Source organism: Anomaloglossus baeobatrachus (assembly GCF_048569485.1).
Source record: "Anomaloglossus baeobatrachus isolate aAnoBae1 chromosome 9 unlocalized genomic scaffold, aAnoBae1.hap1 SUPER_9_unloc_3, whole genome shotgun sequence".
Lineage (NCBI taxonomy): Eukaryota > Metazoa > Chordata > Amphibia > Anura > Aromobatidae > Anomaloglossus > Anomaloglossus baeobatrachus.
The window spans coordinates 67811-91491 of NW_027441821.1; the positions used below are offsets into that span (position 1 = coordinate 67811).

At 54.0% G+C, this 23681-nt stretch overlaps 1 protein-coding gene across 1 annotated transcript in view; it reads right to left on the reverse strand.

The window, feature by feature from the left end:
- The window catches only part of LOC142259768 (tubulin alpha chain, testis-specific-like), a 49632-nt gene extending 36193 nt beyond the window's left edge, over nucleotides 1–13439 (reverse strand). The window contains exons 1-2 of the mRNA XM_075331879.1: nucleotides 13220–13439; nucleotides 12712–12860 (exon numbers count right to left, since the gene is read on the reverse strand). Of these exons, the coding sequence (XP_075187994.1) occupies nucleotides 12712–12860; nucleotides 13220–13340 (270 nt within the window). The 5' untranslated portion in view covers nucleotides 13341–13439. The remainder of the gene's footprint in view (nucleotides 1–12711; nucleotides 12861–13219) is intronic.
- Nucleotides 13440–23681: the final 10242 nt, after the last annotated feature.

A 23681-nucleotide genomic window follows, 5' to 3' on the forward strand; every position in this document is an offset into this window, starting at 1 on the left:
GGACACACTGTATATAGGTGCGGTGTATACAGGATATGGCTGGACACACTGTATATAAGGCTGTTGAGGTCGGGTCTGGAGACCCCTGGCCGGGCCATTTGCTGACCGCGAATCTGATGTGTGACAGATCTAATACTAATTGTATAAGGTGCAAATTAGTGAAGACAAAACTGTTCGGTGCTCGGGACAAGCATTTTGATGCTTGGAAGTCAATGGGGGACCTGCATTTTTCAGCAAGATTTTCCATAAAAATGCTCGAGTTCCCCATTGACTTCCGTTATACCCAGTAATCGAGTACCAAGCATCAAAATGCTCATTACGAGCACTGAACAGTTCACTCATCACTTCCGCAAGAAGGGAATTTTGTTTACTTACCGTAAATTCCTTTTCTTCTAGCTCCAATTGGGAGACCCAGACAATTGGGTGTATAGGCTATGCCTCCGGAGGCCGCACAAAGTATTACACTAAAAGTGTAAAGCCCCTCCCCTTCTGCCTATACACCCCCCGTGCTCCCACGGGCTCCTCAGTTTTGGTGCAAAAGCAGGAAGGAGGAAAAAAATTATAAACTGGTTTAAAGTAAATTCAATCCGAAGGAATATCGGAGAACTGAAACCATTCAACATGAACAACATGTGTACACAAAAAAACAGGGGCGGGTGCTGGGTCTCCCAATTAGAGCTAGAAGAAAAGGAATTTACGGTAAGTAAACAAAATTCCCTTCTTCTTTGTCGCTCCATTGGGAGACCCAGACAATTGGGACGTCCAAAAGCAGTCCCTGGGTGGGTAAAATAATACCTCGTAATAGAGCCGTAAAACGGCCCCTTCCTACAGGTGGGCAACCGCCGCCTGAAGGACTCGTCTACCTAGGCTGGCATCCGCCGAAGCATAGGTATGCACCTGATAGTGTTTCGTGAAAGTGTGCAGGCTCGACCAGGTAGCCGCCTGACACACCTGCTGAGCCGTAGCCTGGTGCCTCAAAGCCCAGGACGCGCCCACGGCTCTGGTAGAATGGGCCTTCAGCCCTGAGGGAACCGGAAGCCCAGCAGAACGGTAAGCTTCGAGAATTGGCTCCTTGATCCACCGAGCCAGGGTTGATTTTGAAGCCTGTGACCCTTTACGCTGGCCAGCGACAAGGACAAAGAGTGCATCCGAGCGGCACAGGGGCGCCGTACGAGAAATGTAGAGTCTGAGTGCTCTCACCAGATCTAACAAGTGCAAATCCTTTTCACATTGGTGAACTGGATGAGGACAAAAAGAAGGTAAGGAGATATCCTGATTGAGATGAAAGGGGGATACCACCTTGGGGAGAAATTCCGGAACCGGACGCAGAACCACCTTGTCCTGGTGAAACACCAGGAAAGGGGCTTTGCACGACAACGCTGCTAGCTCAGACACTCTCCGAAGAGAAGTGACTGCTACTAGAAAAACCACTTTCTGCGAAAGGCGTGAGAGAGAAATATCCCTCATTGGCTCGAATAGTGGTTTCTGAAGAACCAGCAGCACCCTGTTCAGATCCCAGGGTTCTAACGGCCGCTTGTAAGGAGGAACGATGTGACAAATCCCCTGCAGGAACGTGCGTACCTGTGGAAGTCTGGCTAGGCGCTTCTGGAAAAACACAGAGAGCGCTGAGACTTGTCCCTTAAGGGAGCCGAGCGACAAACCCTTTTCCAGTCCAGATTGAAGGAAGGACAGAAAAGTGGGCAAGGCAAAAGGCCAGGGAGAAAAACCCTGAGCAGAGCACCACGACAGGAAAATTTTCCACGTCCTGTGGTAGATCTTGGCGGACGTTGGTTTCCTGGCCTGTCTCATAGTGGCAATGACCTCTTGAGATAATCCTGAAGACGCTAGGATCCAGGACTCAATGGCCACACAGTCAGGTTGAGGGCCGCAGAATTCAGATGGAAAAACGGCCCTTGAGACAGCAAGTCTGGTCGGTCTGGTAGTGCCCACGGTTGGCCGACCGTGAGATGCCACAGATCCGGGTACCACGACCTCCTCGGCCAGTCTGGAGCGACGAGGATGGCGCGGCGGCAGTCGGCCCTGATCTTGCGTAACACTCTGGGCAACAGTGCCAGAGGAGGAAACACATAAGGGAGCTGAAACTGCGACCAATCCTGAACTAAGGCGTCTGCCGCCAGAGCTCTGGGATCTTGAGACCGTGCCATGAACGTCGGTACCTTGTTGTTGTGCCGGGACGCCATGAGGTCGACGTCCGGCACCCCCCAGCGGCAACAGATCTCCTGAAACACGTCCGGGTGAAGGGACCATTCCCCTGCGTCCATGCCCTGGCGACTGAGATAATCTGCTTCTCAGTTTTCCACGCCTGGGATGTGAACTGCCGAGATGGTGGAAGGCGTGGCTTCCACCCACATCAAAATCCGCCGGACTTCCTGGAAGGCTTGCCGACTGCGTGTGCCGCCTTGGTGGTTGATGTATGCCACCGCTGTGGAATTGTCCGACTGAATTCGGATCTGCTTGCCTTCCAGCCACTGCTGGAACACTTTCAGGGCAAGGTACACTGCCCGTATTTCCAGAACATTGATCTGAAGTGAGGACTCTTGCTGGGTCCACGTACCCTGAGCCCTGTGGTGGAGAAAAACCGCTCCCCACCCTGACAGACTCGCGTCCGTCGTGACCACCTCCCAGGATGGGGGCAGGAAGGATTTCCCCTTCGATAATGAAGTGGGAAGAAGCCACCACCAAAGGGAAGCTTTGGTCGCCTGAGAGAGAGAGACGTTCCTGTCGAGGGACGTCGGCTTCCTGTCCCATTTGCGTAGGATGTCCCATTGAAGAGGACGCAGGTGAAACTGCGCGAAAGGGACTGCCTCCATTGCTGCCACCATCTTCCCCAGGAAGTGCATGAGGCGCCTCAAGGGGTGTGCCTGACCTTGAAGGAGAGATTGTACCCCTGTCTGTAGTGAACGCTGCTTGATCAGCGGAAGCTTCACTATCGCTGAGAGGGTATGAAACTCCATGCCAAGATATGTCAGCGATTGGGCCGGTGTCAGATTTGACTTTGGAAAATTGATGAGCCACCCGAAACTCTGGAGAGTCTCCAGAGTAGCGTCGAGGCTGTGTTGGCATGCCTCTTGAGAGGGTGCCTTGATCAGCAGATCGTCCAAGTAAGGGATCACCGAGTGACCCTGAGAGTGGAGGACCGCTACTACAGTAGCCATAACCTTGGTGAAAACCCGTGGGGCTGTTGCCAGACCGAACGGCAGTGCCACGAACTGCAGGTGTTCGTCTCCTATGGCGAAGCGCAAGAAGCGCTGGTGCTCTGGAGCAATCGGTACGTGGAGATAAGCATCTTTGATATCGATCGATGCAAGGAAATCTCCTTGGGACATTGAGGCGATGACGGAGCGGAGGGATTCCATCCGGAACCGCCTGGTCTTTACATGTTTGTTGAGCAGTTTCAGGTCCAGGACAGGACGGAAAGACCCGTCCTTCTTTGGGACCACAAACAGGTTGGAGTAAAAACCGTGACCCTGTTGCTGAAGAGGAACAGGGACCACCACTCCTTCTGCCTTCAGAGTGCCCAGCGCCTGCAGAAGAGCATCGGCTCGCTCGGGAGGCGGGGATGACCTGAAGAATCGAGTCGGGGGACGAGAGGTGAACTCTATCTTGTAACCGTGAGACAGAATGTCTCTCACCCAACGGTCTTTTACCCGTGGCAGCCAGGTGTCGCAAAAGCGGGAGAGCCTGCCACCGACCGAGGATGCGGATTGAGGAGGCCGAAAGTCATGAGGAAGCCGCTTTGGTAGCGGCACCTCCGGTGGTCTTTTTAGGACGTGACTTAGACCGCCATGAATCAGAGTTCCTTTGATCTTTCTGAGGCCTTTTGGACGAGGAGAATTGGGACCTGCCCGCGCCCCGAAAGGACCGAAACCTCGACTGCCCCCTCCTCTGTTGGGGTATGTTCGGTTTGGGCTGGGGTAAGGATGTATCCTTTCCCTTGGATTGTTTGATGATTTCATCCAAACGCTCGCCAAACAATCTGTCGCCAGAAATTGGCAAACTGGTTAAGCGCTTTTTGGAAGCAGAATCTGCCTTCCATTCCCGTAGCCACAAGGCCCTGCGGAGTACCACCGAATTGGCGGATGCAACCGCCGTACGGCTCGCAGAGTCCAGGACAGCATTAATAGCGTAAGACGCAAATGTCGACGTCTGAGCGGTTATGGACGCCACCTGCGGCGCGGAAGTGCGTGTGGCTGCGTCAATTTGCGCTTGACCTGCTGATATAGCTTGTAGCGCCCATACGGCTGCGAATGCTGGGGCAAAAGAAGCGCCGATAGCTTCATAGATGGATTTCAACCAGAGCTCCATCTGTCTGTCAGTGGCATCTTTGAGTGAAGCCCCATCTTCCACTGCAAGTATGGATCTAGCCGCCAGTCTGGAGATTGGAGGATCCACCTTGGGACACTGAGTCCAACCTTTGACCACGTCAGGGGGAAAGGGATAACGTGTATCCTTAAGGCGCTTAGAAAAACGCTTATCTGGACAATCATGGTGATTCTGGACTGCCTCTCTGAAATCAGAGTGGTCCAGAAACAGACTCGGTGTACGCTTGGGAAACCTGAAACGGAATTTCTTCTGCTGAGAAGCTGACTCCTCCGCCGGAGGAGCTGAGGGAGAAATATCCAGCATTAGACTGATGGACGCAATAAGATCGTTCACTATGGCGTCCCCGTCCGGAGTATTTAGATTGAGAGCGGCCTCAGGATCAGAATCCTGATCAGCTGTCTCCGCGTCATCAACCAGAGATTCCCCCCGCTGAGACCCTGAACAATATGATGATGTCGAGGGAATTTCCAAGCGAGCTCGCTTAATCGGTCTGGGGCTGGGGTCCGTGTCAGAGCCCCCAGCCTGGGATCTATGAGATACCCCGGGGGGACATTGTTGGTCCAAATGAGGGGGGCCAGGGAACAATGATTCAACAGTGTCCCTGTGCGGAGATACCGGTCTGGACTGCAAGGCTTCTAGTATCTTAGCCATAGTTTCAGAGAGTTTATCCTTAAAGACTGCAAACTCCGTCCCTGTCACCTGGATAGTGTCAGCAGGTGGCTCCCCCTGGGCCCCTCTTAGCAGAGGGTCCGGCTGAGTAAGTGCAGCAGGGGCCGAGCAGAGCACACAATGAGGGTCAGTGGAACCTGCCGGTAGCGGGGGTCGTACATGCGGCGCAGGCAGCATAGTAAGCCTGTGGTTTGGCACCCCTGCCTTTTGTGGGCGCCATGCTATTGTCTTCCCTGAGCAACACAATAGGGTATATAGCCAGAATCAACTGTGCACCATACAGTGTAAAGTATATACCATAAACATATAATTTATAATTACACTTCTGCACAATGGGGCTAGCACCACAGGTGCTGCTTACCACCCGCTTAAAGCGGTTGTGAGGCCACCAGAATCCCTGCCTGGGTCTCCCAGAATTTGTCCCCCTCTGCAGCGTCCGAGGAGCTGACAGGAATGGCTGCCGGCGTCCTGAGGAGAAGAGGGAGCCGTGGGCGTGACCCAGAAAGTGTGGGAACTGGTGCCCCACTGTGCACAGTGAGGGGGATGGAGTATGCAAAGCATGCTCCAGCCCTCATTGCTGCTCGTCTGTACAGCGTCCTGCCCTTCCCCTGCCTGTCAGGGCTGGGGGCGGGAGGAAAAAAGACTAGGCCGCAAAAGCCGGGGACTCGAGTAATAAGCGCGGCCGCCGTATAAGCGCGGCCGGCGCGGAAGTCCCCGGCGCACTACAAGTCCCAGCCGCGCCGCAGTGTTAACCATGGCAGCGGCGGTCAGCGCGGTAGTCCCCATACACAAACACACTCAGCGACGCTGAGTGTGTAATGGCACATTTAACCCGGTCAGCGCCGCGGTCCCCGGTGCACTAGCACACCCAGCAATGCTGGAGTGTTGCTGTGCGCGGTCCCTACGGGGACACAGAGTACCTCCAAGTAGCAGGGCCATGTCCCTGAACGATACCCGGCTCCTATCCAGCAGGCTCCTCTGGAGTTGTGGATGAAGCACGGTCTCAGTGCCTGGAGACCGATAGGATCCCACTTCACCCAGAGCCCTAAGGGAGATGGGGAAGGAAAACAGCATGTGGGCTCCAGCCTCCGTACCCGCAATGGATACCTCAACCTTAACTACACCGCCGACAAGAGTGGGGTGAGAAGGGAGCATGCTGGGGGCCCTGTTATGGGCCCACTTTTCTTCCATCCGACATAGTCAGCAGCTGCTGCTGACCAATCTGTGGAGCTGTGCGTGCATGTCTGCCTCCTTCGCACAAAGCATAAAAACTGAGGAGCCCGTGGGAGCACGGGGGGTGTATAGGCAGAAGGGGAGGGGCTTTACACTTTTAGTGTAATACTTTGTGCGGCCTCCGGAGGCATAGCCTATACACCCAATTGTCTGGGTCTCCCAATGGAGCGACAAAGAAATTCCCTTCTTCTTTGTCGCTCCATTGGGAGACCCAGACAATTGGGACGTCCAAAAGCAGTCCCTGGGTGGGTAAAAGAATACCCGGATAAAAAGAGCCGACAACGGCCCCCTCTTACAGGTGGGCAACCGCCGCCTGAAGGACTCGCCTACCTAGACTGGCATCTGCCGAAGCATAGGTATGCACCTGATAGTGTTTCGTGAAAGTGTGCAGACTAGACCAGGTAGCCGCCTGACACACCTGCTGAGCCGTCGCCCGGTGCCGCAATGCCCAGGACGCACCCACGGCTCTGGTAGAATGGGCTTTCAACCCTGAAGGAAGCGGAAGCCCAGAAGAACGGTAGGCTTCAAGAATCGGTTCCTTGATCCACCGAGCCAAGGTTGACTTGGAAGCCTGCGAACCCTTAGGCGGGCTTTGCACACTACGACATCGCAGCCCGATGCTGCGATGCCGAGTGCGATAGTGCCCGCCCCCGTCGCAGCAGCGATATGTGGTGATAGCTGGCGTAGCGAAAGTTATCGCTACGCCAGCTTCACACACACACTCACCTGCCGTGCGACGTCCCTGTGGCCGGCGACCCGCCTCCTTGTTAAGGGGGCGGGTCGTGCGGCGTCACTGCGACGTCACACGGCAGGCGGCCAATCAGAGCGGAGGGGCGGAGATGAGCAGGATGTCAACATCCTGCCCACCTCCTTCCTTCCGCATATCCTACGGAAGCCGCAGTGAGGCCGGTAGGAGACGTTCCTCGCTCCTGCGACTTCACACACAGCGATGTGTGCAGCCGCAGGAGCGAGGAACAACATCGGACCGTCGCGTCAGCGTAATCATGGATTACGCCGACGCTGCACCGATGATACGATTACGACGCTTTTGCGCTCGTTAATCGTATCATCCAGCCTTTACACACTGCGATGTCGCATGCGATGCCGGAAGTGCGTCATTTTCAATTTGACCCCACCGACATCGCACCTGCGATGTCGCAGTGTGCAAAGTGCCCCTTACGCTGGCCAGCGACAAGGACAAAGAGCGCGTCTGAACGGCGCAGGGGCGCCGTGCGAGACACGTAGAACCGGAGTGCTCTCACTAGATCCAAAGAGTGCAAATCCTTTTCACATTGGTGAATTGGATTAGGGCAAAATGAAGGCAAGGAGATATCCTGGTTGAGATGAAAAGGGGATACCACCTTAGGGAGAAATTCCGGGACAGGACGCAGAACCACCTTATCCTGGTGAAACACCAGGAAGGGGGCTTTGCATGACAGCGCTGCAAGCTCCGACACTCTTCGGAGTGATGTAACTGCCACTAGAAAAGCCACGTTCTGCGAAAGACGTGATAGAGAGACATCCCGCAGCGGCTCGAAAGGTGGTTTCTGAAGAGCCGTTAGCACCCTGTTAAGGTCCCAGGGTTCCAGCGGACGCTTGTATGGTGGGACTATGTGGCAAACTCCCTGCAGGAACGTGCGGACCTGCGGAAGTCTGGCCAGGCGCTTTTGAAAAAATACGGAGAGCGCCGATACTTGTCCCTTGAGAGAGCCGAGTGACAAACCCTTGTCCATTCCGGATTGAAAGAATGAAAGAAAAGTGGGTAAGGCAAACGGCCAGGGAGAAAAACCATTATCAGAGCACCAGGATAAGAAGATCCGCCAAGACCTGTAATAGATCTTGGCGGACGTTGGTTTCCTGGCCTGTCTCATAGTGGCAATGACATCCTGAGATAACCCTAAGGACGCTAGGAGCCAGGACTCAATGGCCACAAAGTCAGGTTGAGGGCCACAGAATTCAGATGGAAAAACGGCCCTTGTGACAGCAAGTCTGGGCGGTCTGGAAGCGCCCACGGTTGACCCACCGTGAGATGCCACAGATCCGGGTACCACGATCGCCTCGGCCAATCTGGAGCGACGAGAATGGCGCGACGACAGTCGGACCTGATCTTGCGTAACACTCTGGGCAGCATCGCCAGAGGGGGAAACACATAAGGCAGTCGAAACTGCGACCAATCCTGAACTAATGTGTCCGCCGCCAGAGCTCTGTGATCCTGAGACCGTGCCATGAAGGCCGGGACCTTGTTGTTGTGTTGTGACGCCATGAGATCGACGTCCGGCGTTCCCCAGCGGCGACAGATCTCTCGAAACACGTCTGGGTGAAGAGACCATTCCCCTGCGTCCATGCCCTGACGACTGAGAAAATCTGCTTCCCAGTTTTCTACGCCCGGGATGTAAACTGCGGAGATCGTGGAGGCTGTGGCCTCCACCCACTGCAGAATCCGCCTGACTTCCTGGAAGGCCTGACGACTGCGCGTGCCGCCCTGATGGTTGATGTATGCGACGGCAGTGGCGTTGTCCGACTGTATTCGGATCTGTCTGCCCTCCAGCCACCGATGGAAGGCCAATAAGGCTAGATACACCGCCCTTATCTCCAGAATATTGATCTGAAGGGAGGACTCTACCGGAGTCCAGGTTCCCTGAGCCCTGTGGTGGAGGAAAACCGCTCCCCACCCTGACAGGCTCGCGTCCGTGGTGACCACAGCCCAGGTTGGGGGTAGGAAGGATTTTCCTTGCGATAGAGAATTGGGAAGGAGCCACCACTGAAGAGACGTCTTGGTTCCAAGGGACAGAGAGACGTTCCTGTCGAGAGAAGTCGACCTCCTGTCCCATTTGCGGAGAATGTCCCATTGGAGTGGCCGCAGATGGAATTGCGCGAACGGCACTGCCTCCATCGCTGCCACCATCTTCCCCAGGAAGTGCATGAGGCGTCTCAAGGGGTATGACTGACCCCGAAGAAGAGATCGCACCCCTGCCTGCAGAGAAAGCTGTTTGTCCAGCGGTAGCTTGACTACCGCTGACTGTGTATGAAACTCCATCCCGAGGTAAGTCAGTGATTGGGTCGGTGTCAACTGGGATTTTGGGAAGTTGATTATCCACCCGAACTGCTGGAGAGTCGCCAGAGCGACTGTAAGGCTGTGTTGACACGCCGCCCGAGAAGGTGCCCTGACTAGGAGATCGTCTAAGTAGGGAATCACCGAGTGGCCCTGAGAGTGTAGAACCGCCACAACGGATGCCATGACTTTGGTGAACACCCGTGGGGCTGTCGCCAGGCCGAAAGGCAATGCCACGAACTGAAGGTGCTCGTCCCCGATGGCAAAACGCAAGAAGCGTTGATGTTCGGGTGCGATCGGCACATGGAGATAAGCATCCTTGATGTCGATCGATGCTAGGAAGTCTCCTTGTGACATCGAGGCGATGAACGAGCGGAGAGATTCCATCCGAAACAGTCTGGTGCTCACGTGTCTGTTGAGCAGTTTGAGGTCCAGAACGGGACGGAATGATCCGTCCTTCTTTGGCACCACGAACAAGTTGGAGTAAAAGCCGCGACCATGTTCCCGAGGGGGAACAGGGATCACAACTCCTTCTGTCTTCAGAGTGTCCACTGCCTGAAAAAGTGCGTCGGTCCGAGCGGGGGGCGGAGAGGTTCTGAAGAAACGAGTCTGAGGACGAGAGCTGAACTCTATCCTGTAACCGTGAGACAGAATGTCTCTCACCCATCGGTCTTGAACATGTGGCCACCAGGCGTCGCAAAAGCGGGAGAGCCTGCCACCGACCGAGGATGCGGTTCGGGGATGCCGAGAGTCATGAGGAGGCCGCCTTGGAGGCAGCGCCTCCGGCGGCCTTTTGGGGGCGTGACTTAGACCGTCACGCATAGGAGTTCCTCTGGCCTTTCTCCGGCCTGCTGGACGAAGCGGATTGTGACTTGGCGGAGGGACGAAAGGACCGAAACCTCGATTGAATTTTCCGTTGCTGAGGTCTCTTAGGTTTGGACTGGGGTAAGGAGGAGTCCTTTCCCTTGGATTCCTTAATAATCTCATCCAATCGTTCGCCAAACAATCGGTCACCAGAAAACGGCAAACCGGTTAAGAACCTATTGGAGGCCGAGTCTGCCTTCCATTCGCGCAGCCACATGGCCCTGCGGACTGCCACAGAGTTAGCGGATGCCACCACTGTACGGCTAGCAGAGTCTAGGACTGCGTTCATGGCGTAGGAAGAAAAAGCTGACGCTTGAGAAGTCAGAGACGCAACCTGCGGAGCAGAATTACGTGTGACTGCATTAATCTCAGCCAGACAAGCTGAGATAGCTTGTAGTGCCCACACGGCTGCAAAGGCCGGGGCAAAAGACGCGCCTGTGGCTTCATAGATGGATTTCACCAGGAGCTCTATCTGCCTGTCAGTGGCATCCTTTAGCGATGAGCCATCTGCCACCGATACCACAGATCTAGCCGCCAATCTAGAGACTGGAGGATCCACCTTGGGACACTGAGCCCAACCCTTAACTACGTCAGAGGGGAAGGGGTAACGTGTGTCAGTAAGGCGCTTAGTAAAGCGCTTGTCCGGAACCGCTCTGGGCTTCTGGACAGCGTCTCTGAAGTTAGAGTGATCGAAAAACGCACTCCGTGTACGTTTGGGGAACCGAAACTGGTGTTTCTCCTGCTGAGAAGCCGACTCCTCTACAGGTGGAGGCGGGGGAGACAGATCTAACACCTGGTTGATGGACGAGATAAGGTCATTTACTATGGCGTCCCCTTCAGGTGTATCAAGATTGAGGGCAACGTCAGGTTCAGAGCCCTGAGCTGCGACGTCCGCCTCGTCCTCCAGAGAGTCCTCGAGCTGGGAACCCGAGCAGCGTGAAGAAGTCGGGGAAGATTCCCAGTGGGCCCACTTAGTCGGTCTGGGACTGTGGTCCGGGCAGGAGTCCTCCGCGTGGGACCTAGGGCCCAACCTGGGAGCGCGCTGCGGCGCGGACCAAGAGGGGCCTGGAGGCGACGAGCTAACGGGGACCGGGGCCTGTGTAAGGACCGGTCTGGACTGCAAAGCTTCTAGCAGCTTGGCAGACCATTTGTCCATAGACTGAGCCATGGATTGTGAAAGTGACTCAGAGAGTTTCTCAGCAAACGCAGCAAACTCTGTCCCTGCCGCCTGGACAGGGGGAGCAAGGGGGTCTACCTGAGCGGAGTGGCCCACTAGTGACCGAGGCTCCGGCTGAGCAAGCGAAACGGGTCGAGCATTGCTCACAGTGAGGGTAGGTGGAACCCGCAGGTAACATAGCCCCACAAGAGGTACAGGTCGCAAAAAAACCCTGTGCCTTAGCACCTTTGCTCCTTGTGGACGACATGCTGTTGTCTCCTAGGAGAGTGATCACTGAGGGTATATGGGAAGGGGTAAACAGCCCGACCGAACAGAAATATGTATATAAATACGTATCTATTCCGGCACCCTGGGGGGGACCAGCACCGGGTGACCGGTGTGGCTTACCGACCGCTAAAAAGCGGAGTGTGTGTCCTCCAGATTCCCTGCCTTAGGTCTCCCAGAGCTGCAGAGCTCTTCTCTGATAATCCTCCACCGGCAGAATGCCAAAAACATGGCTGCCGGAGCTCTCAGGGGAGGAGTGGAGCCGTGGGCGGTGCTAGAAAAGTGCGGGAATCTGGGGTCCCCACAGTGATCAGTGAGGGGGGAGGAAACATACAGGATGCTCCGGCCCTCACATCCGACGTCAGGCCGGCCGTCCCGCCCTTACCCCTGACAGGCAGGCCCGGGGGCGGGATTTTTGCTACTAGGCCGCGATGAAGCCGGGGACTAAATTTAAGACCGCGGCCGACAAGCAGGCGCGGTCGGCGCGGAAGTCCGCCGGTCTTCACAAATCAGCAGCTGCTGCAGCGTCCGGGAAGAAGGCGCTCCATGCACAGTCCCCATGGGGACACAGGGTACCTTATAGATGCAGGGCCCGGTCCCTGAGGATGAATAGACTCCTGTCCAGCAGATTCCCACAGGGGCTGCGGAGGGAGCCCGGTCCCAGTGAATGGATGACCGGTCAGGATCCCACTTCTCCCAGAGCCACTAAGGGATGGTGAAGGAAAACGGCATGAGGCTCCGGCGTTTGTACCCGCAATGGGTACCTCAACCTTAATAGCACCGCCGACATAGTGGGGTGAGAAGGGAACATGCCGGGGGCCCCGTGGGGGTCCTCTTTTCTTCCAACCGATATAACTAATCTGAGAATGCATGAGTGGATGTGTGCCTCCTTCCACACAAAGCATAAAACTGAGGAGCCCGTGATGCACGGGAGGGTGTATAGGCAGAGGGGAGGGGTTACACTTTTAAAGTGTAATACTTTGTGTGGCCTCCGGAGGCAGAAGCTATACACCCAATTGTCTGGGTCTCCCAATGGAGCGACAAAGAAATTAACACTAAATACATAAATGAGGACTCAGCAGCGCAGACAGTTGCTTTTGCCACTCACCAACTTGCGTATACGATCTAGGACCAAATCGACTATCTCCTTTCCGATGGTGTAATGTCCCCGAGCGTAGTTGTTGGCAGCATCTTCCTTTCCTGTGATGAGCTGTTCGGGGTGGAACAGTTGGCGGTATGTGCCGGTGCGCACCTCATCTGTACAGGAACGTATGTGATAAGTAACAACCCGTTATTCTGGGAGATACGCGACGTGATCTGAAGGCAGTGATCAGATCCGAGCTAATCTATATCCCGCCATAACTTCTGCTTTACTTATATATCTGGCTCTTTCTGACAATCAGACACTACTGATCTCTACATTCAAACAGAAATTGTTAGCGCAAATTCACGTATGTGAGGCTTTTCCCAAAATCTACAATTAAAGGGCTCAATTCAGCGGTAAAAATCTGCAGCAGAAATTCAGATGCTGAATGTCACCAGGACGTATCCTTGTCTGTTAATTTTACCTGTGAAAATGTCAGATGCTGGCGTCGCAGCCAAAAAGTACTACTTACCAACCACCGTGGGCTCCAGATCCACAAACACCGCCCTGGGGGAATGTTTTCCGGCTCCTGTCTCACTGAAGAATGTGTTGAACGAGTCGTCTCCTCCACCGATGGTTTTATCGCTGGGCATCTGTCCATCGGGCTGAATCCCATGTTCCAGGCAGAAGAGCTCCCAGCATGCATTGCCAATCTGAACTCCGGCCTGGCCCACGTGGATAGAAATGCACTCACGCTGCGAGAAAAACAGATTCCTGTAGTCAATGTCGATGTTCTTTGAAATTTGGAAAACCAATATGTCTTTAAGGCTGCTGAACGCCGTGTGCACAGGGCCAGCAGCATGCAAATGTGGCCAGTGCCTAATGGTCTTGGGTTCGGGCAGCACCAAGAGGAAACTACCGGACCCACTCTGCCCAGGTCTGAATTTGCAATATTTGCTGTACATTGATGGCAGATGTCCACGCAATGGAGCAGAGACCAAAGAAAGGCAATTTAGCCTCTTAAAGTAGTTGTTCACCACTCAGACAACTCCTTCTCAATCACTGTTTCCCATGTTATTTGTTTGTTTTTTTTTAGAAAATAACATATTTGGTATAAATTTTAGAACTAATAAAATCTAAGAATAACTACATACCAAAATGAAAAAGAAGGGAATTTTGTTTACTTACCGTAAATTCCTTTTCTTCTAGCTCCAATTGGGAGACCCAGACAATCGGGTGTATAGCTTCTGCCTCCGGAGGCCACACAAAGTATTACACTTAAAAGTGTAAAGCCCCTCCCCTTCTGCCTATACACCCCCCCATGCATCACGGGCTCCTCAGTTTTGGTGCAAAAGCAGGAAGGAGGAAACTTATAAATTGGTCTAAAGTAAAATCAATCCGAAGGAAGTTCGGAAAACTGAAAACCATTCAACATGAACAACATGTGTACACAAAGAACAACAGCCCGAAGGGAACAGGGGCGGGCGCTGGGTCTCCCAATTGGAGCTAGAAGAAAAGGAATTTACGGTAAGTAAACAAAATTCCCTTCTTCTTTGTCGCTCCATTGGGAGACCCAGACAATTGGGACGTCCAAAAGCAGTCCCTGGGTGGGTAAAATAATACCTCGTAATAGAGCCGTAAAACGGCCCCTTCCTACAGGTCGGCAACCGCCGCCTGAAGGACTCGCCTACCTAGGCTGGCATCCGCCGAAGCATAGGTATGCACCTGATAGTGTTTCGTGAAAGTGTGCAGGCTCGACCAGGTAGCCGCCTGACACACCTGTTGAGCCGTAGCCTGGTGCCGCAAAGCCCAGGACGCACCCACGGCTCTGGTAGAATGGGCCTTCAGCCCCGAGGGAACCGGAAGCCCAGCAGAACGGTAAGCTTCGAGAATTGGTTCCTTGATCCACCGAGCCAAGGTTGATTTGGAAGCCTGTGACCCTTTACGCTGGCCAGCGACAAGGACAAAGAGTGCATCCGAGCGGCGCAGGGGCGCCGTACGAGAAATGTAGAGTCTGAGTGCTCTCACCAGATCTAACAAGTGCAAATCCTTTTCACATTGGTGAACTGGATGAGGACAAAAAGAAGGTAAGGAGATATCCTGATTGAGATGAAAGGGGGATACCACCTTAGGGAGAAATTCCGGAACCGGACGCAGAACCACCTTGTCCTGGTGAAACACCAGGAAAGGAGCTTTGCATGACAGCGCTGCTAGCTCAGACACTCTCCGAAGTGATGTGACTGCTACTAGGAAGACCACTTTCTGCGAAAGGCGTGAAAGAGAAATATCCTTCATTGGCTCGAAAGGTGGTTTCTGAAGAGCCATCAGCACCCTGTTCAGATCCCAGGGTTCTAACGGCCGCTTGTAAGGAGGGACTATGTGACAAACCCCCTGCAGGAACGTGCGTACCTGTGGAAGTCTGGCTAGGCGCTTCTGAAAAAACACAGAGAGCGCTGAGACTTGTCCCTTAAGGGAGCCGAGCGACAAACCCTTTTCCAGTCCAGATTGAAGGAAGGACAGAAAAGTGGGCAAGGCAAATGGCCAGGGAGTAAAACCCTGATCAGAGCACCAGGATAAGAATATCCTCCACGTCCTGTGGTAGATCTTGGCGGACGTTGGTTTCCTGGCCTGTCTCATAGTGGCAATGACGTCTTGAGATAACCCTGAAGACGCTAGGATCCAGGACTCAATGGCCACACAGTCAGGTTGAGGGCCGCAGAATTCAGATGGAAAAACGGCCCTTGAGACAGCAAGTCTGGTCGGTCTGGTAGTGCCCACGGTTGGCCCACCGTGAGATGCCACAGATCCGGGTACCACGACCTCCTCGGCCAGTCTGGAGCGACGAGGATGGCACGGCGGCAGTCGGACCTGATCTTGCGTAACACTCTGGGCAGCAGTGCCAGAGGAGGAAACACATAAGGGAGCTGAAACTGCGACCAATCCTGAACTAAGGCGTCTGCCGCCAGAGCTCTGGGATCTTGAGACCGTGCCATGAACGCTGGTACCTTGTTGTTGTGCCGAGACGCCATTAGGTCGACGTCCGGCGTACCCCAGCGGCAACAGATCTCTTGAAACACGTCCGGGTGAAGGGACCATTCCCCTGCGTCCATGCCCTGGCGACTGAGAAAGTCTGCTTCCCAGTTTTCTACGCCCGGGATGTGAACTGCGGATATGGTGGAGGCTGTGGCTTCCACCCACAGCAGAATCCGCCGGACTTCCTGGAAGGCTTGCCGACTGCGTGTTCCGCCTTGGTGGTTGATGTATGCCACCGCGGTGGAGTTGTCCGACTGAATTCGGATCTGCTTGCCTTCCAGCCACGGCTGGAACGCCTTTAGGGCAAGATACACTGCCCTTATCTCCAGAACATTGATCTGAAGGGAGGACTCTGGCTGAGTCCAGGTACCCTGAGCCCTGTGGTGGAGAAAAACCGCTCCCCACCCTGACAGACTCGCGTCCGTCGTGACCACCTCCCAGGATGGGGGTAGGAAGGATTTCCCCTTCGACAATGAAGTGGGAAGAAGCCACCACCGAAGGGAGGTTTTGGCTGCCTGAGAAAGGGAGACGTTCCTGTCGAGGGACATCGACTTCCTGTCCCATTTGCGGAGAATGTCCCATTGAAGGGGACGCAGGTGAAACTGCGCAAAAGGAACTGCCTCCATTGCTGCCACCATCTTCCCTAGGAAGTGCATGAGGCGCCTCAAGGGGTGTGACTGACCATGAAGGAGAGATTGCAACCCTGTCTGCAGTGACCGCTGTTTGTCCAGCGGAAGCTTCACTATCGCTGAGAGAGTATGAAACTCCATGCCGAGATATGTCAGCGATTGGGCCGGTGTCAGATTTGACTTTGGGAAATTGATGATCCACCCGAATCTCTGGAGAGTTTCCAGAGCAATGCTCAGGCTGTGTTGGCATGCCACTCGAGAGGGTGCCTTGACAAGCAGATCGTCTAAGTAAGGGATCACCGAGTGACCCTGAGAGTGTAGGACTGCTACCACTGTTGCCATGACCTTGGTGAAGACCCGTGGGGCTGTCGCCAGGCCGAAAGGCAGTGCCACGAACTGAAGGTGTTCGTCCCCTATGGCGAAACGCAGGAAACGCTGGTGTTCTGGTGCAATCGGCACGTGGAGATAAGCATCTTTGATGTCGATTGATGCTAGGAAATCTCCTTGGGACATTGAGGCGATGACGGAGCGGAGCGATTCCATCCGGAACCACCTGGTTTTTACGTGTTTGTTGAGCAGATTTAGGTCCAGAACAGGACGGAAAGATCCGTCCTTTTTTGGCACCACAAACAAGTTGGAGTAAAAACCGTGACCCTGTTGCTGAAGAGGAACAGGGATCACCACTCCTTCTGCCTTCAGAGTGCCCACCGCCTGAAGAAGAGCCTCGGCTCGCTCGGGAGGCGGAGATGTTCTGAAGAATCGAGTCAGGGGACGAGAGCTGAACTCTATCCTGTAACCGTGAGACAGAATGTCTCTCACCCAACGGTCTTGTACCTGTGGCAGCCAGGCGTCGCAAAAGCGGGAGAGCCTGCCACCGACCGAGGATGCGGTGTGAAGAGGCCGAAAGTCATGAGGAGGCCGCTTTGGGAGCGGTTCCTCCGGCGGTCTTTTTAGGGCGTGACTTAGACCGCCAAGAATCGGAGTTCGTCTGACCCTTCTGTGGCCTGTTGGACGAGGAGAATTGAGACCTGCCCGCGGGCCGAAAGGACCGAAACCTCGATTGTACCTTCCGTTGTTGAGGTCTGTTTGGTTTGGACTGGGGTAAGGATGAGTCCTTTCCCTTGGATTGTTTAATGATTTCATCCAATCGCTCACCAAACAAGCGGTCGCCAGACAATGGCAAACCGGTTAAGAACTTTTTGGAAGCAGAGTCTGCCTTCCATTCACGTAGCCACATGGCCCTGCGGACTGCCACTGAATTGGCGGATGCTACCGCCGTACGGCTCGCAGAGTCCAGGTCAGCATTAATGGCGTAGGACGCAAACGCCGACGCCTGAGAGGTTAAGGACACCACCTGCGGAGTAGAGGCACGTGTGACTGCATTAATCTGTGAGTGACAAGCTGAGATAGCTTGGAGTGCCCATACGGCTGCGAATGCCGGAGCAAAGGACGCGCCGATAGCTTCATAGATGGATTTCAACCAGAGCTCCATCTGTCTGTCAGTGGCATCTTTGAGTGAAGCCCCATCTTCCACTGCAACTATGGATCTAGCCGCCAGTCTGGAGACTGGAGGATCCACCTTGGGACACTGAGCCCAACCCTTGACAACGTCAGGTGGGAAGGGATAACGTGTGTCCTTAAGGCGCTTTGAAAAGCGCTTATCTGGACAAGCTCGGTGTTTCTGGACTGCCTCTCTGAAGTCGGAGTGATCCAGAAACGTACTCATTGTACGCTTGGGAAACCTAAAACGGAATTTCTCCTGCTGAGAAGCTGACTCCTCCACCGGAGGAGCTGAGGGAGAAATATCCAACACCTGATTGATGGTCGCTATAAGGTCATTCACTATGGCGTCACCTTCAGGTGTATCTAGGTTGAGAGCGGCTTCAGGATCAGAATCCTGATCTGCCACCTCCGCTTCATCCTCTAGAGAGTCCTCCTGCTGAGACCCTGAGCAGTGTGATGAAGTCGAGGGAGGCTCCCAGCGAGCCCGCTTAGGCGGTCTGGGACTGCGGTCCGTGTCAGAGACCTCACCTTGGGACCTATGAGTCGCCCCAGGAGCACTTTGCTGCTCCAACAGAGGGGGGCCTGGGGTCAATGATTCAACAGTGCCCGGGGCCTGTGTTACCGGCCTGGACTGCAAGGCTTCTAGTATCTGAGCAGACCATTTATCCATACTCTCAGAAAGTTTGTCAGCGAATACTGCAAACTCCATCCCTGTCACCTGGATAGTGGTAGCAGGTGGATCCACCTGGGCCACCAGTTGCAGAGGCTCCGGCTGAGTAAGTGCCGCAGGGGCCGAGCATTGCACACAATGAGGGTCAGTGGAACCTGCCGGTAGCATAGCCGCACATGAGGTACAGGTTGCAAAGTAAGCCTGTGCTTTGGCACCCTTGCTTTTTGCGGACGACATGCTGTTGTCTCCTCTGAGTACAATCCGGGAGGGTATATAGCCAAAAACCAACAGTGCGACCGTACAGAGTAAATGTATAGCATATAAGCATATATATATATATATATACACTTCGGCACTCAGTGGGGCCAGCACCTAGAAACAGGTGCTGCTTACCGACCGCCCAAAGCGGTTGTGTGACCACCAGATTCCCTGCCTGGGCCTCCCAGAGCCGTGTTGTCTCTCCTCTCCAGCTTCAGAAGTGCTGACAGGAATGGCTGCCGGCGTTCTGTGAGGAGGAGGGGGCCGTGGGCGTGCCCTAGAAAGTGCGGGAATCTGGTGCCCCACTGTGCTCAGTGAGGGGGGAGGAGGATACAAAGTATGCTCCAGCCCTCAGCGCTGACGTCCAGTGCAGCGTCCCGCCCTACCCCTGCCTGGCAGGCCTGGGGGCGGGAATATGCGGTACTAGACCGCAGAAGCCGGGGACTAAAGTTATAAGCGCGGCCGGCAAACAAGCGCGGTCAGCGCGGTAGTCCCGGCGCACTAACACACCCAGCAGTGCTGCAGCGTGTATGACACAAGCGCTCCATGCGCCGTCCCCAAGGGGACACAGAGTACCTCACAGTAGCAGGGCCTTGTCCCTGAAGATACCCGGCTCCTGTCCAGCAGATTCCCCAGGGGCTGCGGAGGGAGCACGGTCCCAGTGCCTGGTGACCGATTAGGATCCCACTTCACCCAGAGCCCTTAAGGGATGGGGAAGGAAAACAGCATGTGGCTCCTGCCTATGTACCCGCAATGGGTACCTCAACCTTAACAACACCGCCGACCAGAGTGGGGTGAGAAGGGAGCATGCTGGGGGCCCTGTTATGGGCCCCCTTTTCTTCCATCCGATATAGTCAGCAGCTGCTGCTGACTAAATTGTGGAGCTTGCGTGCATGTGTGCCTCCTTCGCACAAAGCATAAAAACTGAGGAGCCCGTGATGCACGGGGGGGTGTATAGGCAGAAGGGGAGGGGCTTTACACTTTTAAGTGTAATACTTTGTGTGGCCTCCGGAGGCAGAAGCTATACACCCGATTGTCTGGGTCTCCCAATGGAGTGACAAAGAAAAAACATATATCTATCTATATCTATATATATATAAATTGAATAAAACAAGATCTGAAAGTCATATGGATCCCGAAAGGTAGTGATAAAGTCTACAGCTCACGCCCAAAAAAAAGTGCTCATACACCTTTATCAAATGAAAATTACACCGGCCATAGACCTCTATGGTGACACCTGCATAGACCTCTGTGATGACACCTGCCATAGACCTCTATGGTGACACCTGCCATAGACCTCTGTGATGACACCTGCCATAGCCCTCTGTGGTGACACCTGCCATAGACCTCTGTGGTGACACCTGCCATAGACCTCTGTGATGACACCTGCCATAGACCTCTGTGGTGACACCTGCATAGACCTCTGTGATGACACCTGCCATAGACCTCTGTGATGACACCTGCCATAGACCTCTGTGGTGACACCTGCCATAGACCTCTATGGTGACACCTGCCATAGACCTCTGTGGTGACACCTGTCATAGACCTCTGTGGTGACACCTGCCATAGACCTCTGTGGTGACACCTGTCATAGACCTCTATGTTGACACCTGTCATAGACCTGTGGTGACACCTGCCATAAACCTCTGTTATGACACCTGCCATAGACCTCTATGGTGACACCTGCCATAGACCTCTGTGATGACACCTGCCATAGACCTCTGTGGTGACACCTGCCATAGACCTCTGTGGTGACACCCGCCATAGACCTCTGTGGTGACACCTGTCATAGACCTCTATGGTGACACCTTCCATAGACCTGTGATGACACCTGCCATAGACCTCTATGGTGACACCTGCCATAGACCTCTGTGATGACACTGGCCATAGACCTCTATGGTGACACCTGCCATAGACCTCTGTGGTGACACCTGCCATAGACCTCTGTGATGACACCTGCCATAGACCCCTATGGTGATACTGGCCATAGACCTCTATGATGACACCTGCCATAGACCTCTATGGTGACACCTGCCATAGACCTGTGGTGACACCTGCCATAGACCTCTGTGGTGACACCAGCCATAGACCTGTGGTGACACCTGCCATAGACCTCTGTGGTGACACCTGCCATAGACCTCTGTGGTGACACCTGCCATAGACCTCTGTGGTGACACCGGCCATAGACCTCTGTGGTGACACCGGCCATAGACCTCTGTGGTGACACCTGTAATAGACCTCTGTGGTGACACCTGCCATAGACCTCTGTGGTGACACTTGCCATAGACCTCTGTGGTGACAACTGCCATAGACCTCTGTGGTGACAACTGCCATAGACCTCTGTGGTGACACCTGTCATAGACCTCTGTGGTGACACCTGTAATAGACCTCTGTGGTGACACCTGCCATAGACCTCTGTGGTGACACCTGCCATAGACCTCTATGGTGACACCTGTCATAGACCTCTATGGTGACACCTGTCACAGACCTCTATGGTGACACCTGCCATAAACCTCTGTTATGACACCTGCCATAGACCTCTATGGTGACACCTGCCATAGACCTCTGTGATGACACCTGCCATAGACCTCTGTGGTGACACCTGCATAGACCTCTGTGATGACACCTGCCATAGACCTCTCTGATGACACCTGCCATAGACCTCTGTGGTGACACCTGCCATAGACCTCTATGGTGACACCTGCCATAGACCTCTGTGCTGACAACTGCCATAGACCTCTGTGGTGACAACTGCCATAGACCTCTGTGGTGACACCTGCCATAGACCTCTGTGGTGACACTTGCCATACACCTCTATGGTGACACCTGTCATAGACCTCTATGGTGACACCTGCCATAGACCTCTGTGATGACACCTATCATAGACCTCTATTGTGACACCTGCCATAGACCTCTATGATGACACCTGCCATAGACCTCTATGGTGACACCTGCCATAGACCTCTATGGTCACACCTATCATAGACCTCTGTGATAACACCTATCATAGACCTCTATGGTGACACCTGCCATAGACCTCTATGGTGACACCTATCATAGACCTCTGTCATGACACCTATCATAGACCTCTATTGTGACACCTGCCATAGACCTCTATGATGACACCTGCCATAGACCTCTATGGTGACACCTGCCATAGACCTCTATGGTGACACCTATCATAGACCTCTGTGATAACACCTATCATAGACCTCTATTGTGACACCTGCCATAGACCTCTATGATGACACCTGCCATAGACGTCTATGGTGACACCTGCCATAGACCTCTATGGTGACACCTGCCATAGACCTCTGTGGTGACACCTGCCATAGACCTCTGTGGTGACACCTGTAATAGACCTCTGTGGTGACACCTGCCATAGACCTCTGTGGTGACAACTGCCATAGACCTCTGTGGTGACACCTGCCATAGACCTCTGTGGTGACACCTGTCATAGACCTCTGTGGTGACACCTGTAATAGACCTCTGTGGTGACACCTGCCATAGACCTCTGTGGTGACACCTGCCATAGACCTCTATGGTGACACCTGTCATAGACCTCTATGGTGACACCTGTCATAGACCTCTATGGTGACACCTGCCATAAACCTCTGTTATGACACCTGCCATAGACCTCTATGGTGACACCTGCCATAGACCTCTGTGATGACACCTGCCATAGACCTCTGTGGTGACACCTGCATAGACCTCTGTGATGACACCTGCCATAGACCTCTGTGATGACACCTGCCATAGACCTCTGTGGTGACACCTGCCATAGACCTCTGTGCTGACAACTGCCATAGACCTCTGTGGTGACAACTGCCATAGACCTCTGTGGTGACAACTGCCATAGACCTCTGTGGTGACAACTGCCATACACCTCTATGGTGACACCTGCCATACACCTCTATGGTGACACCTGTCATAGACCTCTATGGTGACACCTGCCATAGACCTCTGTGGTGACACCTGCCATAGACCTCTGTGGTGACACCTGCCATAGACCTCTGTGGTGACACCGGCCATAGACCTCTGTGGTGACACCTGCCATAGACCTCTGTGGTGACACCTGCCATAGACCTCTGTGATGACACCTGCCATAGACCTCTATGGTGACACCTGCCATAGACCTCTATGGTGACACCTATCATAGACCTCTGTCATGACACCTATCATAGACCTCTATTGTGACACCTGCCATAGACCTCTATGATGACACCTACCATAGACCTCTATGGTGACACCTGCCATAGACCTCTATGGTGACACCTATCATAGACCTCTGTGATAACACCTATCATAGACCTCTATTGTGACACCTGCCATAGACCTCTATGATGACACCTGCCATAGACGTCTATGGTGACACCTGCCATAGACCTCTATGGTGACACCTGCCATAGACCTCTGTGATGACACCTGCCATAGACCTCTATGGTGACACCTGCCATAGACCTCTATGGTGACACCTGCCATAGACCTCTGTGATGACTGTGGTGACACCTGCCATAGACCTCTGTGGTGACACCTGCAATAGAAATCTGTGATGACACCTGCCATAGACCTGTATGGTGACACCTGCCATAGACCTCTGTGGTGTCACCAGCCATAGACCTGTGGTGACACCTGCCATAGACCTCTGTGGTGACACCTGCCATAGACCTCTGTGGTGACACCTGCCATAGACCTCTGTGGTGACACCTGCCATAGACCTCTGTGGTGACACCGGCCATAGACCTCTGTGGTGACACCGGCCATAGACCTCTGTGGTGACACCGGCCATAGACCTCTGTGGTGACACCTGCCATAGACCTCTGTGGTGACACCTGTAATAGACCTCTGTGGTGACACCTGCCATAGACCTCTGTGGTGACAACTGCCATAGACCTCTGTGG